Source organism: Mustela lutreola, chromosome 12 (genome assembly GCF_030435805.1).
Source record: "Mustela lutreola isolate mMusLut2 chromosome 12, mMusLut2.pri, whole genome shotgun sequence".
In the NCBI taxonomy this organism is placed as follows: Eukaryota; Metazoa; Chordata; class Mammalia; order Carnivora; family Mustelidae; genus Mustela; species Mustela lutreola.
The window spans coordinates 12019376-12032718 of record NC_081301.1 but is presented as its reverse complement, the minus strand read 5'-3'; the positions used below and the strand labels follow the sequence as shown (position 1 = coordinate 12032718).

Sequence of the window (13343 nt, the reverse complement as noted above, 5' to 3'; positions counted from 1 at the left end):
TATTTGTACCTCAAAGGTGCAGGTACAGCTGGGGAAGTCAAAGGCCATTTACTAGGGCCCAGATCCACCACTTGTGTTTCCTTGGGTAAGGCCCCTAAACTCTCTGAAACCAAGCCCAAATCCATCCATTTCACTCTATCTCCCCAGCGGCGTTGCTGGGGCCCACATGTTCTTTCTTATTATCCTGTCTGCTTTCTGGTCCCTACAGCACTTCTCTTCACAGCAGCAGGATGCTCTTTCCATACCTGAGGTCAGATCATGGCTGTCTGCCGCTTAAACAGCCCCCACGGCCAGGCCTCTCTGATGGTTCTGAGAATCTGCACTCCATGCCATTCTCTAACCTGCCCGCCTCCTCACCCACACGTCTGCTGCTCCTGGCCTATACCCACCACACTTGACCCCACTTCCCTTCTTCTTGCTTCTCCAAATGTATGTGCTCCTTCCTATGTTTGCACTTATGGCTCCTTGCAACTAAAATTCTTCTATGAAATTCTTTACTTGGCTGGCCCCATCCTACCCATTCCTCCATAGTCCTTTGCTGACCACAACATTTAGACTAATCTGCTAGTCACTGCTACATTTTGTTTTCAGTTGAGCAACCCATTATTGTTTATTTAAGTGTTTGTTTGCTCCTCCAGCTAGAATACTATCTACATGAGGGCAGGGGCCCTGCTGTATTTGTTACCATTGTCTCTCTGGTCCTTGAGAGCAGAGACTGACACACAGTAAGTACTGGTTGAATGTGGAATGAATAAATGAATTAGTTCTGGGTGCCTGATCAGAGGCAGATCGATAAAGAGGTTATGATCACAGACTCTAAAGTCAGAATTGCCAGATGTAAACTTTACCTCCACCACTTTCTAGGTGACTCAGTTCTTTCATCAATAATATCAGCATAGCAAAGACTACCTCATAGCGTTCTTTCAGATAGATGCCAAGGAGACAATCCATCTTTATTTTATGTATTCGTTTCCATCTAGGCAATACCAGGGCTGGAAACATTTTTGAAGTGTCATCCTCCATTTTGTTCCTTAGTTACACCCGCGACATGAAACCAGGAAACCACACAATGAATGTCTCTGAATTCTTCCACCTGGGCCTGTCTGAGCAGCAGGAACAGCAACCCCTCCTATTCAGCATCTTCCTGAGCATGTACCTGATCATGTGCTAGGGATCATTGTCATCATCCTGGCCATTGTCTCTGATTCACACCTCCACACCCCCCCCATGTTCTTCTTCCTGGCAAACTTCTCCCTTACTTATTTGTGTTTCGCATCTACCACAGTCCCCGGGATGCTGGCGAACATCCAGGCTGATAGGAAAACCATCACTTACAGTGGATGCCTGTCTCAGATCTACTTCTTCCTATGGTTCATTGGTCTAGATGTCTTCCTCCTGGCAGTGATGGCATATGACTGGCTTGTGGCTATCTGCCATCCCCTTCACTATGCCTTGGTCTTAACTCCCAGAAGCTGTACTCTGCTGTTGGTCATGTCCCTAATACTCACTGAGTCATACTCTCTGACCCACACCATTCTCCTGGCTCAGTTATCCTTCTGCACTGACAACATTATCCCCCACTTCTCTTGTGAACTTTTCCCCCTGTTGAAGCTCTCTTGTTCCAATACTTATGTCAACCAGTGTGTGTTAATATACTGGGGAGAGGCCTTAATCATCTTGATCCCCTTGCTAATTATCATTTCCTATGTCCGCATAATGGCTGCCATTATGAGAGTCCCATCAACGAGTGGGAAGTGGAAGGCCTTCTCCACCTGCAGCTCCCACCTCTCAGCTGTTTGCTTGTTCTACGTGTCTGCTATTGGGGTCTACTTCATTCCCTCCTCTGCTGATTCAGCCAGCAAGGACAGGATTGTAGCAGTGATGTATGCGTGGTGACTCCCATGCTGAATCCGTTCATCTATAGCCTGAGAAACAAAGACATGAAGAATGCCTTGGGGAGACTCTTGAGTGGAAGGGCACTGTGATCTCCATGAGGCCAACGACATCATTCTGAGAATTCAGGGGATATCAACTAATAGAGTTATCTTGGTGCCTATCTAAATCTGCATCTGCTTCTTACCAGCTTTCCAACTACACTAAATTAAATAACCTCAGTGAGCCACAATTTCCCTACTCATAAAAGGAGGTAATAAAATACTCTCTATCCTGTCAACTATATTAAAATTAAAAAATTTAAAAATGTATTCTCTATCATGCAGTGTTTCTGAAAGAATCAGGAGAAAAAATGTTCAAATTTTCTCCTTCTGGGCATTATGCTTAGATCTTCATTCTCTTGAGCAATGTTCAACATATTTCTTTGAGGCAAATATTTGCATTGTACAGAAGAGAAAACAATGACTCAAAAAAGGTTAAATTACTTATAGGAAGTAACACAGTTATTAAGTGGCAGAGCCAGAATTTGAACCCAGGTATCTGGTTCCAAAATGCACACCTGTAATGGTTACACTATGCCTAAATGGATATGAAATCACAAATTTCTCTCAATTTTTAAAAGATTTTATTTATTTATTTGACAGGGAGAGAGGGAGAGAGAGAGACAGCGAGAGAGAAATAGAGCACAAGCAGGGGGAGTGGGAGAGGGAGAAGCAGACTCTCCACTGAGCAGGGAGCCTGATGTGGGGCTCGATCCCAGGACTCTGGGATCATGACCCAAGCCAAAGGCAGGTGCTTAATGACTGAGCCTCCCAGGAACCTCACAAATTTCTCTCAGTTACTAGTTTGTTTTCTTTTCTTGCTTTTGTCACATTGTTCACATACACATTTCCAATCATCAACTTCTCTCTCAATACTACCACATGACTTAAGGATGGGGCAAGGGAAATCAGAAGCTAGGACAAAAGTGTAAACAGCCTCAGATCCTCATACTTCCCCAAGAGAACAGGCCCTCTGCTTGAGCATAAATCTGTAGCTAGCTTTTCTGAAATGACTTTTGAATCAAGCCACATGACCTGGATTCTCACCATGTCTCTTTAATGAGGCCATCATTCTTCAGTGAGTACAATTCCAACAACCAATGTTCAGATACATTTTTAAATACATCGATTTCATTACTGCATCCCCCCCTGAGGGGTCTAACCTAACAACCTGCAGAGGATTTTTCAATAACCCACAGGAGAAACTTTGGAAACTTCACTACGCTCCATCAATTTCTTCCCTGCATAATTATGACACTGAAATCTCACTCACTGACCAACTCAGATTTTTTCAATAATTTTTTAAGGGAAACTAAGGCTTACACTGGAATCACAAATACCCAGTTTATGTATCAGTTTCAGTATTCACTTCCTGAATGACTTCTAGCACCAATGGGCACCAATGCCCCTTTTCCAAATATAAACAAGTGAATAGTATTAGTAACTACAGTAACTACCATCTAAGGCTGTTGTGAGAAATCAAAAAGATAACACATCTGAAGGGCTTAGCCTGTCTTTAACACATACGCTGCAATCTTCAAGTTCTGCTTAAAATACAAATCACATGTAATTTTCTCTTGTCCTCCTGGATTCATCTATCCAGGAGGACTTCACCAAGGAGGTAACATTTGTGATGGGTTTTGAAGTATGGGTATGTTATTGCAAAACAGAAAAGAGAAGTTTTTCAAGGCAGGAGGAAAAGAATACAGAAAAGCACAAATTTATGTCAAGACAGGAAATGAGAAGTTACTGGTCTGTAGGTGTGTTGACATGGGGATGTAATGTTCCTGATCTTGGAGTGTCCAATCATTTCCTGATGTAGTCAGTTTTTACAATGTGCACAGACTGGGTACTGCCATCTAAAATGGTCCCTGGCCATTAACTCACTGATCAGTGCATGCTTATGATTCACCTGATCTTCAAACACTAGAAAGCAAGAAGGGTGATGAAATCAGCATCTGGCTAGACTTCAGGCAGCAAGAAAAGTCAGGGATTTGTTAACGCTGTTGTAACCCTGGTTGGCATCACCAGAAAGCACGGGCAGGAGCAGAGAATTGCAGTTGCAGGCACCATTCAAGAAGGAGGTGGTCCAGAGCCACTGAGTGCTGAGACACACCCCCGATATCATTTGAAAGCTGGAGGGTAAAGTTCTGGTATCAGAGATTCATTCACTAGAACAAGCCACCCATTTCCTGAAGTTGTTGCCTCACCCAGTTGATGGGCCGCAGACCACAGAGCAGGAGTGAGCCTACCCAAAACCCAGGAGCCAGCTGACCCAAATCTGTAATGTTAACCCAAAGAAATGTAAACTAAGTAAAAGGTGGTGGTTGTTGTCTAAACTCTAAGTTTGGGGGTGGTTTGTTATGCAGCACTAGACAATTGATAAGATCTTCTCTGAGAGCTGGAGACAGCAGTGCCTTCCTCAAAATGCCTGCGTCACCCGTTTTCTCTAGACTAGTAACTTGCAACAGATGTCAGCGCAGCCCCGGCCTGAAATAACAGGAATATTTACCTGATTCATCCAAAGGGGAGCAGCACTTAGCTAATACATTTCACTAGTCAATGAAGGAATGTAAATGGCTGGAGAAAGAAATCATGAAATATTAGGCTACACAGGGTAAAACTGGTTGACATGGGAGGACTCTCCTGTGAGTCAGGAGACAGGAACACCCGGAACAAGGGCTCCTGCACCGCTGGGACCGTTGCTGGGCTCGGACATGATGGCACTCACAGTCAGTGGAATGCAGATGCTGCAACCCCTTGCAAAGTATAGAGGAAGAAGTGAGAATCTCAGGGATTCTGGGGCCATGTTGGAATGGATTCATCATCCGAGACCGGAAATCATCTGAGATACTTTCCCTAAAGCAATAAGGAATACATTAGTGAGGAGAAATACTGAATCATTGAGAAGTTGACTATGATAAAGTTTTAGAATATAAGTGAGGGCCAGAGCGGATGGCCAAGAAAGAATTCTTAAGACCTCCCTGGTGAAAAAGGTGGTTCTATTAAATCACCGGGACAGAACCCACGGGCAGAAAGAGTTGCTGCCCCTGGGGTTGTGAGGGATGGCGAATTGGGAAATGTAAAGAAAAGGGAGGTTTCAAAACAATTTTTCATATGCTAAAGAGGATCTAGGAGATACCTGAGGCCTTGCCATGGTCAGGTTAAAGCTGTTTTTCCCCTCTAGCAAGGTACTAACATTAAGACAGGAAGAATGTCACCATGCCCTACCCTGGAGTTGGGGGGTATGGAGAGGTTGCAGTGGGTCAGCTTCTGCCCTGTCCTCAGCGAGCCTTCTGCTCCCTCATCAACCAGGGGCTCCCTGTAGATCCATGTTCCCCATGTGGGACTGGATATCTTCCAGGAACTGTGCAGTCAGCATGGTCGAAAAGCTGTCTGTCCTGAGAGCTGAAGGAGATGGCAGGGCGAGCACTAAGTAGGAAACCTGCGCTTATCATCAACCACAGTCATTTCCTCCTGCCTTTCGGCATTCCATTTCCCAGCGTTTTTTGTCTCATCTGTATCTTCAAACTGCTAGGATCAAACAGAAATGAGAAGAAAGCGGTCTTCCTATGGTAATACCTCAACACCAAGTACTTAGTGTGAAGAAATGAGAGTGAATTTCATAGACTAGTCACTAAGTGTCCACTTTCCTCAACTCACTATCCAGGAAGACTTTTTTTAAAAAAATTATTTATTTATTTGACAGAGATCACAAGTAGACAGAGAGGCAGGCAGAGAGAGGGGGGAAGCAGGCTCCCTGCAGAGCAGAGAGCCCGACGTGGGGGCGTGATCCCAGGACCCTGGGATCATGACCTGAGGCCAAAGCAGAGGTTTTAACCCACTGAGCCACCCAGGCACCCTGGGACTTTTTTTTCTTAGTCCCCATACAGTACATCATTAGTTTTTGATGTAGTATTCCATGATTCATTGTTTGCGAATAACACCCAGGGCTCCATGCAATCTGGGCCCTCCTAATACCCACCACCAGGCTCACCCATCCCTCCACCCCACCTCTAAAACCCTCAGTTTGTTTCCCAGAGTCCACAGCCTCTCATGCTTTGTCTCCCACTCTGATTTCTCATTTCCCCCTTCCTTCTCCTGAAGTCCTCCATGCTCTTCCTTACGTTGCACAAATAAGTGAAACCATCTGTTAACTGACTTTCTCTGCTTGACTTACTTCACTCAGCATAATCTCCAGTTCCATCCATGTTGGCAGTAACCTCTTCAACATCGGCCACAGCAACTTCTCTCAAGACACATCTCCAAAGGCAAGGGAAACAAAAGAAAAAATATCCAGAAGGTCTTCTGTGGAGAAGTCCAAACCTCTGTCATCTAAATACTCCCGGTAGGGGCGGAGATAGGCGAGAGCAGGCTTGATTCACTTTTTCCCAGTTTCCTCTCACAGGGAAGGGATAGATCTCTTCCCCATGGCGAGTCTCTACCCAGACTTCTGTCCCCACACCACATTCGGCTCAGAGCCATCTTCCTTAGTCCCACGGGACTCTCACTTTTTAATATTCTTGTGATTGTCTGGATTTTTTGCTCACCTCAGTTTGTCTAGGATTATTTTGGTGGGTGGAGCTGGCAGTCTAATAAGTTAATTACCCTCTTAGCAGGAACTTGAAACCTGAAGGCTCATAGAATTCAAACAACCCACCTCAGGATAGCAAGGCCAGGACACCTTCTGTCCAGGTTGGAATCAAAGTTTGTTGTTTTCCACCTCCTGTTTGGAGCCCCTTCTGCCCCAGTTACCAGCTTTCCCAGCAGATTTCTCAGAGCAGCCACCACACTAAGAATGGAGATGCACACAGATCCCCGGGGACAAAATTTATCAAATGAAACCCAGCGATGTGCCATGCGTTCCCTCCACACATGCTCCTCGGTGAGTGCTGGCATAGGAAGCCAAACCTTGAAGCTGCAGCAATTACTTCAGATTTGTCTCTGAGGACCAGCTTGGGGAATCACACTCCTGGGGCACAGAACCTAGAAATACTTCTGTGACAATGTGGGAAGCACATCCAACCTCCTCCTCTGTAGTCTGGGCTGCTGCTCCCTGGCTGGCCTGGTGTAGCCCATGGACCTGGGGCCTCTGCTCTCTCATTTGCTGTAGGCTAAGAAGAACCTGCAGGTCCAAAGCAAGGTCCTGTGAGACCAAACCGAGAACAGGTGCAGGGAGGTTGACTTTGATGGTGGATGCTACCTGGGCCAGACACCCATGGTGAGTGCTCCAAGAAAAAGACAGGGTTAGGTGTTCCCTCTGATACCCACAAAAGATACCAGTCAGAGTCTCTGCCTCCTGTCTCTCAGCCCATCCTGGGATGGGCAGTGGAAACTACTTCCTTAGAGAGAAAGTCACCTACGTCTGCCCCAGCAGAGGATGGGGTTAAGCAGAGTTGGCCTTGATTCAGGGTGTTGAGGGGCCTGAGAAATGACTTCAGACCCCCCCATGCTATATTCACGTCTTCTTTGTAATACTATGCAAATGACTTAATTTCACTGAATTTCAGTAACCCATTAGTGAAGTGTATGTAATAAAATGTGTAGGTTTTCAATTAGATGCTGCACTGTGTAGTGCTTAGAACTCAGTGTTGGCTCTTGCTGTTCGCACTTTAGATGGGCTCATGACCTGGAAGTCAGGGATGTGGATCTCAGTGAACATACAGAAGTGACGGAGGTGTCCTGACTTACTTCTCCAACAGCTACCTATCACCTTGCTTTTGCATTTTAGAGGTTTTTGTTTTGTTTTGTTTTCATTTGAGACAGAGAGAGAGAGAGAGAGCATGAACAGGGGAGAGAGGCAGAGGGAGGGGGAGAAGCAGACTCCCCGCTGAGCCCGGAACCCCATGTGGGACTCCATCCAAGGACCTTGAGATCATGACTTGAGCAGATGGCAGGTGCTTAACCAACTGAACCACCCAGGCCCCCCTAATTCTGCATTTTAACCTCTCAGCCAGCTTGATCTCCTTTCTTGGGTGGATGAAAAGTAGGGAGCAATGCAGACCTTGGAGGAAAGGTCCAGGAACTTGGAATAGAGACATATGTGAATTGGGTGGGGGATGTTTCTTTTAGAGAAGGCTAGAAGTACCAACTTTTTTTTTTTTTTACACTATTTAACTTGTTTTTTCTCTCCTTCCAGAAGGAGTAGTGGCATGGACAGAATCAACCAGTCCAGTGTCACTGAATTCCTCCTCTTGGGTCTTTCTGAGAGGCCAGAGCAGCAGCCTCTCCTATTTGCTATCTTTGTGGGCATGTACCTGGTCACTGTCATGGGGAACCTGCTCATCATCCTGGCCATTGGCTTTGACCCACACCTCCACACGCCCATGTACTTCTTCCTGGCCAACCTCTCTTTTGCTGATGCCTGCTTTTCTTCCACCACCGTCCCCAAGATGCTGGTGAACATCCAGAGACAAAGTCAGACCATCCCATATGGAGGGTGTTTGGCCCAGATGTACTTCTTCATGACATTTGGAGCATTAGATGACTTCCTCTTGGGGGTGATGGCCTATGACCGCTATGTGGCCATCTGCAGGCCTCTTCACTACTCCACGCTCATGAGGCCCCTGGTGTGCATGCTCCTTCTGGTGGCATGCTGGCTTCTCACCAACCTTGCTGCTCTCCTGCACACTCTGCTTATGGCTAGGCTTTCTTTCTGTGCAGGCAACAGCATCCATCACTTCTTCTGTGATGTGGTCCCTCTGCTGCAACTGTCTTGCTCAGACACCAGCACCAACCAGGTAGCCCTATTCACTGTGAGCTGCATGATCCTCACTGGTCCTCTCTCTCTGATCATTTTGTCATATGCACACATCATCTCCACCATCCTCAGGGTCCCATCTGCCTCTGGGAGGCAGAAGCCCTTCTCTACCTGTGGGTCCCATCTCACTGTTGTCTTCCTGTTTTATGGGACAGCAATTGGTGTCTATCTGTTTCCCCCTTCATCTCACTCTGGGGGTAAAGACAGGGTTGCAGCTGTATTTTACACCGTCGTGACTCCTATGCTGAACCCCTTCATTTATAGCCTCAGGAACAGCGATATGAAGGCTGCACTAAGAAACCTTTTTGGAATTCATACATTGTCTTCTCAGGAACTTTGATCCTACATGTGTATTTTGATATTGTGCTCCGGAGAACCCATGTGTTTGTGAAGCAACACCATCACCTATCACATTTGCTTAGGTTTCAAAAGAAGTGATGCAGAATCTTCTTTTAAACTTCAAACCTAGCAGTGTATGGTGGGTGTATTTCATAAAGGACTTGTGCCTTGTTATAAATGTGTTATTTCCCTGGTGTTGTGTAGGGTGATCTAAGCTACATGGGGCTAAGGTCAATTAGAACTTTCTGTTTGCTGTTATCCTAATGCATGTATATTTTTTAACCTATGATTCAACCAGAACTAATTAGTCTCCAGATACTATATCTGGTGGAGGAGGCACTGATTCCATGCCTTTATGGAATTCCCTGATAGAATTAAAAATGGCATGCAGCTGCACATACATTCAATTAACTAAATACGAGTCCAATAATCATGACTTCTCCATAAAGCTTATTATCACTTTTATTCCATATTCTTAACTCTCTACATGTATTATGCCATTTATTTTTCCAATTATAATGATCTTGGGTTAAATGCTATGATTATTATATTTTACAGATGGATACCAAAGCTTGTAAGTGGGGAAAGAAGTATTAAATTTAGTCTTAGTCTGGGCGCCTGGGTGGCTCAGTGGGTTAAGCCGCTGCCTTCGGCTCAGGTCATGATCTCAGGGTCCTGGGATCGAGTCCCGCATCGGGCTCTCTGCTCAGCAGGGAGCCTGCTTCTCTCTCTCTCTGCCTGCCTCTCCATCTACTTGTGATTTCTGTCAAATAAATAAATAAAATCTTAAATTTAGTCTTAGTCTGACTCTGGTATTCAAACTTCTGCTTTACTGTCCTGCTTCTTGGTGCTAATGTTTGTGGAAAGAGACATATTCATTTTAAGCTAGTATGTACACTGACGCCGACCATATATCAGACACTGTGCTATGCATTATTGGTAAAATGTAAAAATGGGGCGCCTGGGTGGCTCAGTGGGTTAAAGCCTCTGCCTTCGGCTCAGGTCATGGTCCCAGAGTCCTGGGATCAAGCCCTACATCAGGCTCTCTGCTCAGCGGGAAGCCTTCTTTCTCCTCTCTCTCTCTGCCTGCCTCTCTGCTTACTTGTAATCTCTGCCTGTCAAATAAATAAATAAAATCTTTTAAAAAAATGTAAAAATGGCACTTCTCCAATGAGGACATACAAATGGCTATCAGACACATGAAAAAATGTTCACCATCGCTAGCCATCAGGGAGATTCAAATTAAAACTACATTGAGATATCACCTTACACCAGTTAGAATGGCCAAAATTAGCTAGAAGGAAACAACATGTGTTGGAGAGGATGTGGAGAAAGGGGAACCCTCTTACACTGTTGGTGGGAATGCATGTTGGTGCAGCCTCCTTGGAGAACAGTGTGGAGATTCCTCAAGAAATTAAAAATAGAACTTCCCTATGACCTTGCCATTGCACTCCTGGGTATTTACCCCAAAGATACAGATAGAGTGAAAAGAAGGGCCATCTGTACCCCAATGTTTATAGCAGCAATGGCCACGGTTGTCAAACTGTGTAAAGAACCAACAGACGAATGGATAAGGAAGATGTGGTCCATATACACTATGGAGTATTATGCCTCCATCCGAAAGGATGAATACCCAACTTTTGTAGCAACATGGATGGGACTGGAAGAGATTATGCTGAGTGAAATAAGTCAAGCAGAGAGAGTCAATTATCATACGGTTTCACTTATTTGTGGAGCATAACAAATAGCATGGAGGACATGGGGAGATAGAGAGGAGAAGGGAGTTGGGGGAAATTGGAAGGGGAGGTAAACCATGAGATACTACTGACTCTGAAAAACAATCTGAGGGTTTTGAAGGGGCAGAGGGTGGGAGGTCGGGGTACCCGTGGTGGGTATTATAGAGGGCACAGATTGCATGGAGCACTGGGTGTGGTGAAAAAATAATGAATACTGTTATGCTGAAAATAAATTAAAAATAAATTTAAAAAATGAATGAGATATTGTTGATACCTATACATGGTAGAGACAGACATGTGTCCAATTTAATCAGATGGTGACCAGTCAAGTCAGATGGTGATAGTTGTCATGACAAAAAGGAACCTGTGTAACCGTGGTCAGGCATAGTTTTACCCATGATGTGACATTTTGTCAGCTCACTGGAACTTGTGAGGAAAGAAAAGTGAGGATTCCACAGTGACAGGCTGTTTACAGTGGGGGGCATGCGGGTTGTTGGAGCCATGTCAGCCCAACCTTGGAAGTGTTTTGTAGTGGTCTCTCTAAATACAGGTCTCAGGTTTTCGTTCCCAGTTCTGTTGGCCAATTCTGTTCCTTGTAGCTATCTGTCATTGTCAGTGCTTTTGAATTCTAGCTTTAGATTAGTGTTTTCTGGAGCTTTAGAACTCTCTAGAGAAGAGATCCTAGTATTTTTTATAAAGTGTGGTCCACTTCCTCAGCCACACTTACAGTGTCCATCTCCAGTGGACACATTCTTCTGGGTTTGTAGAAATCATGTGTTGTGGTTTTTATGTGCATTTGTCTGAGAACTCTACATGTAGTTTATCTCTTGTGCCTGTGCTTATTGGTTTTGCCTATTTTCTCTTGTAACAAACCTGTTCCCATTCTTTTGCTACTGTTTAATTAGGTATTCTGCTTTTTAAACATTAATTTGTAAAAATTATTTATATATTGTAGATAGGAGTCCTTTGCTAAATATATGTATTGAGGATTTTTTATTATGTAGCTTGCTTTTTATGGTCTATATAGAGTTAATTTTGAACACACAAAAAAAGATTCAACTTCATTCTTGGCATGTAGGTATTCAGTGTTCCCAGGGCCATTTATTTAAAAAAATATTTCTTTCCCCTACTGATTTGTCGTGGCACCTTTTAAAATTCCTGCTGGATATAAATATGAGGGATTACTTCTGGATTTTCAACTCTGTTCCATTGGTCTAAGTCTATTTTAATGCCTATATCATACTATCCTGATTACTCTACTTTTGTATTAAGATTTGAAATCAGGACATATGGATCCTGACACTTTGTTCTATTTCTCTGAGATTGTTTTTGTTAGTTGGGATCCCTTTAATTTCCATATATAGTTTAAAATCAGCTTGTCAATTTCTATAAAGAAGACAACTGAGATTTTGGTAATTATGTTGACTATATAGATCATTTTGGAAAATATTATCATCTTGACAATATGAAGTGTCCCAAGCCATGAACATGGGATGTATTTCCATTCATTTACATGTTTAATTTCTTTCAACAATATATTTTGTTGTATTTAGATCATGCACTTTCCACTTATTTTGATGAATTTATTCTTAAATATGCTATTCTTTTTTATCCTATTGTAAGTAGAATTGTTTCTTTTCTTGTTGTTATGTTAGTCACTATACAGTACATCATTAGTTTTAGATGTAGTATTTCAAGATTCATTGTTTACGTATAACACCCAGTGCTCCATGCGATACATGCCCTCCTTAATACCCATCACTGGGCCAACCCATCCCCCCACCCCTCTCTCCTTCACAGCAGGAGTGGAAATCATTACCCTCCCACTAATATGCATTTTGATCTCCTTTGGACACATTGGAGCCACCATTCTGAAGGTTCCATCTGCCAGAGGGATCTTCAAAGCCATGTCCACATGTGGCTCCCACCTCTCTGTGGTATCTTTGTATTATGGGACAATTATTGGGCTTTATTTTTTCCCCTCATCCAGCAGTTCCAGTGAAAAGAACATAATTGCCTCTGTGATGTACACAGTGGTCACTCCATTGCTTAACCCTTTCATTTATAGCCTAAGGAACAGAGACATGAAGGGGGCCCTGGAGAAACTCTTCAACAGGGCAACAGTCTTATGTCAGTGATAGCTGCTCATCTTTATAACAGACGTATGTATTCATGTATCTTCAGATGTTAGACCCCTAATCTTGAGGCTAGTATGGAATAAGTGCTCAGTAAATATTTGGTAACTTCAATTACATTCTGTTACAGCTATTGTCTCTTTTCCAAACTGTGAATTCTGAGTTGAAAGTACTGATTATTCTCTTTTCTATTAGATTGTGATATCACATAGTTAATAGAACTTATGTCTCTCCTCTTATTTCCTTGGAATTTATTAGTTCTTTTCTTAAATGGCTTTACTGAAGTATAATTGACATATAAATGTTATATGTATTTAAAGTATACAACTTGATGTTTTGATATGTACATGTTGTGAAATGATCACCACAATCAAGCTAATTAATATATCTAACACCTCTACATAGCTATCATATCATTTTATCATTGTGTGTGTGGTGA

General features: G+C 43.6%; 1 protein-coding gene and 1 pseudogene across 1 annotated transcript; both read left to right on the top strand.

The window, feature by feature from the left end:
• The first annotated feature begins 1048 nt into the window (after positions 1-1048).
• On the top strand, positions 1049-1985 carry LOC131813008 (olfactory receptor 1G1-like; annotated as a pseudogene).
• A 6101-nt stretch (positions 1986-8086) lies between these two features.
• LOC131812729 (olfactory receptor 1J4-like) lies at positions 8087-12907 on the top strand. The gene is made up of 2 exons (XM_059142586.1): positions 8087-8767; positions 12647-12907. Exons 1-2 carry the CDS (start codon positions 8087-8089, stop codon positions 12905-12907), a joined length of 942 nt encoding a protein of 313 aa, XP_058998569.1.
• The last annotated feature ends 436 nt before the right edge of the window (positions 12908-13343 follow it).

Bases quoted from the DNA above. Each gene is read 5' to 3' on its own strand.
- LOC131812729 (XM_059142586.1), top strand. From the start codon at position 8,087: ATGGACAGAATCAACCAGTCCAGTGTCACTGAATTCCTCCTCTTGGGT. The intron at 8,768-12,646 runs GTCCCATCTGCC...ACCATTCTGAAG, and splicing joins TCATCTCCACCATCCTCAGG to GTTCCATCTGCCAGAGGGAT.